The sequence below is a fragment of the Triticum dicoccoides genome, chromosome 6B (genome assembly GCF_002162155.2).
Source record: "Triticum dicoccoides isolate Atlit2015 ecotype Zavitan chromosome 6B, WEW_v2.0, whole genome shotgun sequence".
Taxonomy (NCBI): Eukaryota; Viridiplantae; Streptophyta; class Magnoliopsida; order Poales; family Poaceae; genus Triticum; species Triticum dicoccoides.
In genome coordinates, this window is record NC_041391.1 from 582,291,613 (window position 1) to 582,296,649 (window position 5,037).

At 42.4% G+C, this 5,037-nt stretch overlaps 1 protein-coding gene and 1 long non-coding RNA gene across 2 annotated transcripts in view; both read left to right on the forward strand.

Moving 5' to 3' along the window:
- LOC119321299 overlaps positions 1–15 on the forward strand; it is a 1,865-nt gene extending 1,850 nt beyond the window's left edge. Inside the window, exon 5 of the mRNA XM_037595042.1 lies at positions 7–15. Coding sequence (XP_037450939.1) covers positions 7–15 — 9 coding nt within the window. The remainder of the gene's footprint in view (positions 1–6) is intronic.
- A 50-nt stretch (positions 16–65) lies between these two features.
- Positions 66–3,171, forward strand: LOC119326438. Its single transcript, XR_005157986.1, has 2 exons — positions 66–264; positions 2,686–3,171. It is a non-coding gene; the product is annotated as an uncharacterized LOC119326438 (long non-coding RNA).
- The last annotated feature ends 1,866 nt before the right edge of the window (positions 3,172–5,037 follow it).

A 5,037-nucleotide genomic window follows, 5' to 3' on the forward strand; every position in this document is an offset into this window, starting at 1 on the left:
AAGCAGTACACGTAGTGTGGTTTCTTTCTTTGTTCACAATTGATCATTTTACTAATATTAATTCCATCTCTGTCAAACCTTTCTTTAGCATTGAAGAAGAGCATAAAGTTTGCTAGATCGCTAGAGGCAAAGAGGCAAGGAAATGAATTCAATGCAGACAGATACTCAAAAAGAGCTGCAGAGATGGGATTCGAACTATCTCAACAACAGAGATCACTCTTTCTTCATACTGAAAATGCCCTTGTTCGTGAATCTGCCCAGCTCGTAAGTTGTTTTACACCTACAATATCCCAACTTAGTCAAAATTATGCCGACGGTGTATTGGTATCAATTTGTATGGTGTCACTGCGGTTAGTAGCGAATAGTTGTGATTGTCACAGTTTACTCTCTGTGTAAATGCTGTTTGCTTGCACTGGTAAATTTTGAGGGACCATTGGTTTGTTAGTTTGCGGAGGATCAGTTATGAATTTAGCCCTGCTGTGGTACTCAGTAGTCTGGCCTTCAATTTATCATTACATTTTTGGGCCAACACAAAAGGCAAATACTTCTGCCTCACAAAATATTTCATGACCAGCTCAACACCATAGTTATTCTAAAGATACTCTTGTACTCAATATTTTTTAGTGCCTATCTAGGCATGTTAAGTAGGCAGTTGGTGTCATTTTTTTGCCACATATTAGACGGTGTATGTTACCACCTATCTTTTCATCTGTATTTGCTAAAACATAATTGCTAGGATTCTTCCAAGTTGATAACCTGTTGTGGCATACTAGTTGTAGAAACAACAGAGAAGTACATGGTGCCTCACACAATGTAGTCACAACAATGGGTCAATGGCCTCCACCATGACGGGCTTTGCCTATTTGGGCCAATTATTGACTCGGGTTCTTTTGGCTTCTCGTTTTCCCTTTCACTTTATCTTTCTACTTGCTATTCTTTGACTCATTGACCATGATGATTTTGCTGGGTGGGACCCTGGGTAGAATTAGTTCTTCCTACTACACTACTTTGTGCTTCTTATCATGGCTTTTCTTAACTATTTTGACCCATAACCTTAGGAGTCAAAGCACCTGATGACCACATCTTTCATATGTTGTTTACTTGACATCTGTTCTGAGCTGTATGTGAAAAATCATTGAATCTTTTGAATAAGTAGTTTTTGAAAATGGAATTGTACAAGCAAACAGCCATTTGCACAAATTGTGTTCTCAGACATGGTGTTTGAATTTTTGCTTGCTCTAGTACTGGATTCTTTTTTTATGGGCTCCAGGAGGAGCTTTGCTAGTGCATTAAGTATGGGCAAATTGCTACAAGCTTAGATTGCAGTGAAAAGGCAAACTGATAGAAAACAAGAAAGGAAAATCCAATGCTGAAGCAAGGGCTGTACATAAATAAACTGAGGACCAAATCTCTTGTGCCTCCTTTAGGGGGCTTAAATTCTCTAATCATCGTTGCTATCCCTGCCGTGTCAGAGCTTTTGCGCTAAAAGGTTCTTCTGCGTCCCTCTTTCCATGTGTTTCAGACAACATATCCGTCAATCACAGGCTGTGTCTTCTGCTCCTTATTCACCTGTCCTCGAGTTATTTTGTTCCACCAGCCCTATTGATCTTGCTTGCATTGCACAATGTCATCTGAGGCCTTTCTGAAGCAAACTGTTGCCACACCTCCTTAGAAAGGGCCATTGCAGTGCAAGATGAGCAGGATATTGCAGGACCTGATCATATAAGCAAACAACATGGGCCAATGCTGCCAAGATCGTGTGCAAAGTTTGTTCACTGTTCAATTCCTGTTCTGGAGCAGCAGCCATAGAATTTTTTTGACCTTGTTTTCCGCCTTGATCTTCCAAATCTTTGCCATGTGCTTCTGAGTAAGAGGAATAGAGCCCGAGCACTGCGCTGTGTGCAGATTTGGCAGAAGAGAACATATTTGGCTCGCATATCACTTCCAATGAACTGAGTCGCTAGAGGAATTCAGTCCCCTGTAGCTTGGTCCAAAGGTTGCAGAGCTTGTTGAGCCGAGCTTCAGAGGAGATCCTGTTCAAACCTATCATCATCTATTGTTTCAAAGTACTAGATTCTGAGTAGACATTTCTGTTAGACTTCTAGTTGTGGTCGCGCTAGGTCTGTTTACATCATTAAATTATGTAGCATAGCACGATAATGTGAGTTAGTGCCCCTTGTGCCTTGCTAATATGTAGAAAAGGCCTTCAAAGTTAGTTGAATGTATTTAGAATCAACTATCGTCAGGCTGCGATGATCATTGTTCCTTTTGTCATTGAAAATCTCATGGCCCATTTGGTCTAGCTTTAGGGTTAGCATACAAAATATGAGCTAAAATATGCCGTTGCAAGCCCTGCTGAACTTTTTCCAGCCTATTTCATGGAAATTCAGTTTAAAATTGTGGTAGATTGTGTAGCATTCACTACCTTGTCTGAAAGATGCTTGAAAGAAATTTTCTTCCCTGCTGAGAATTTGATAATCCTAGTCTTGATTGTGTGGTGACTTGTTATGCTATTACAGTGTACTTCTGTGATCAACTTTGTTCTTTTTGTCTGAAGACCAGTTCACTACTACTTCAACTATATATCTGCATATTCCCTTACTGTGTATTGGAGTATTTCATTGCTTGATTGGATTGTCAGTATATGATCATGTGCTAATATTCTCAAATTCCCTTTCTGTGCAGCATTCAGCTGTCGTCAAGTTAAAGGACTTGAGAGACAACTGCAAGAAAGATCTGAAGATCTGATCATCAATTCTTCGCCGGGGAGACGAGTCCTGCATGCACGGTTGTGCTCTGGTAAACTTGTTACCCTGGGATGTAGTAGGATAAGCTGGATCTTTTTGAATCAAGATGTGTACGGTATTTGGTTGTCAACTAGCAAGTTAGGGGGTTCTCAAGTAGGAAATTCGGCCGTAGAGATTACTCCTAACTTAAAACATAGGCCAGCATCTTAGCCTCTGAAGATCGTCTGAGGAAATGCTTTTGTAAAAATCTTAGAGGGAGTTGTGAACTGTAGGTTTGTGACAGGAGTCCTTTCAGTCGCTCAGTCAGCACGTGGATGTGAGATAGCACCATTTTGTTTCCTGCTCTCCAAAGAGCCAAACGGGAAGTGCAAATAATGTCATTTGACTAGTTTTTCCATGCTTGCTGCTGATGTTTCCACCGTTTCGTGCTGCATCCCGTGAGAACTGCATATGTTTTTGTCTGCTGCTGTCGATGAATTGATTGCCCGATGTTTGTCCGCCCACATAATTTGTTAATTTTGCTATTCCTGTGATGTATTGGTCGAAGTATTAAGATATGTGCAATCCTTCATTAGTGGCTTTGAGCCTGCAAGTGCCTGTTGCTGCCATCCTGTTTCTGACGTGGAAATTTGATAAAGAAATAGTTCAGCTTTCTGGGGGATTTATTTAGGAGCCTGATAAGTATTACACGTGTGGCACAAACACATTACAACTATGAATGTTTTTATGGCAAGTTTCATGATGTGAAGATAACAACTTTCTTTTTGATAGCAAGTTTCAGTTTTTTTGTTTGTTTTTTCTTTTCAGACGACAACTTTAATTGCAAAAAACGTTAGGGCCGGAGTGCTTAGTGTCACATATGTGACACTTCTTTATTTATATTGTTCCTGGCGGCCGTTCTCAAGGAGAAATTAAGCAGGAACAAAATCATGGAAAACCCACAACCTAGTTCCCCTTCTCGACTGCATGTCCCCTGCGGCTGCGGGTGACTCATGTGGCGGTGTCGCATCCCCCTCTTGCCTCCACCCTCCTCCATCCCTTGTCTCTGTTGCTAGTCGGGGTCGGTAGGGCAAAGCCCCTTGTGGTCGCCGGCGACGAGGCCCTTTTCCCCTTAGCTCGTGGGTGGTAGGCATGGGTCGACCTGGCTGGGCAGAGGCGTCGTGTTCAGCGATCGGCGCGGTACCGGTTGTTCGTGGCGGCGGTGTGCTTGTGGGATCACGGTGCGACAACCTTGCGGGTGGCTGTTGCCGGCGCGACGGCTGCATGTGGCCTGGTCGCGGATTTGACACAAGCCGGTGCTCGGCGGACTCTGGTGCCTCGGTATGCATGCCTGCGAGTATATGGCGACGGGGCTGGGCGGGGGCGGACCTCATGGTGGCAACACGGACTCGGCCGTTGGCATGCTCGGGAGTGGCGCCGTGGCGGTCTGGTGCTCCGTCGTGCGACTCCTTCGAGTGGTGTGCTCGGGCTTGGTTGGTGGCCGAGGATGGGCTAGATTTAGAGCATGGTTAATAATATATAGCCGGCTGCTAGATATAAGTTGTTGCCATGTCATTTATAGTCAATCTTATAGCCAACATGTATAATAGTTAGCTATAAATATTATAGCCAACACATATAATAGTTAGCTATAAATACATACTATTATGACCCATGTTAACTCCCACAAAGTTCATAGGAGCAGTCCTGTAGCTCCTTATTAATCTAAATGGTAATTGGTTTTATGCCCCTAGTTGGGTCACACTGGTTGTTTATCCCTAGTTTCCAAAAACACACGTTCCTGGCCAGACCACTTTACCCGTCTTAGGCTTTTGCCCTTTGGCCGTCATTTTGAAAACTTCATAACAAATTCATACTAACTCAACTCAGAAAAATAGAAATAATATATTAAAATGTTTAGAAAAACATCATCTATATGTGCATGACATTTGCATTCATGAGAAAAGTGTTGCAAAGTCCCCATCTCAAAGCTCATATAAGAGATGGGGACTTTCAACACTTTTATCATGAATGCAAATGGGATGCACATATAGGTGAGGTTTTTCTGAATATTTTGATATCTTGTTTGAAATTTTTTGAGCTAGTATGAATTTTTTAATGAAGTTTTCAAAATGATGGTCAAACGGTCAAAGGGCAAAAGCATAAGACCAACAAAGTGGTTTGGGCGTGAACGCGTATTTTCGGAAACTAGGGGTAAACCAGCCGAGTGTGACACAACTAGGGGCATAAAACCAATTATCCCTAATCTAAAACCCATTTCTCTTCTCTCTCCTCCAACTTAGCAAAAATA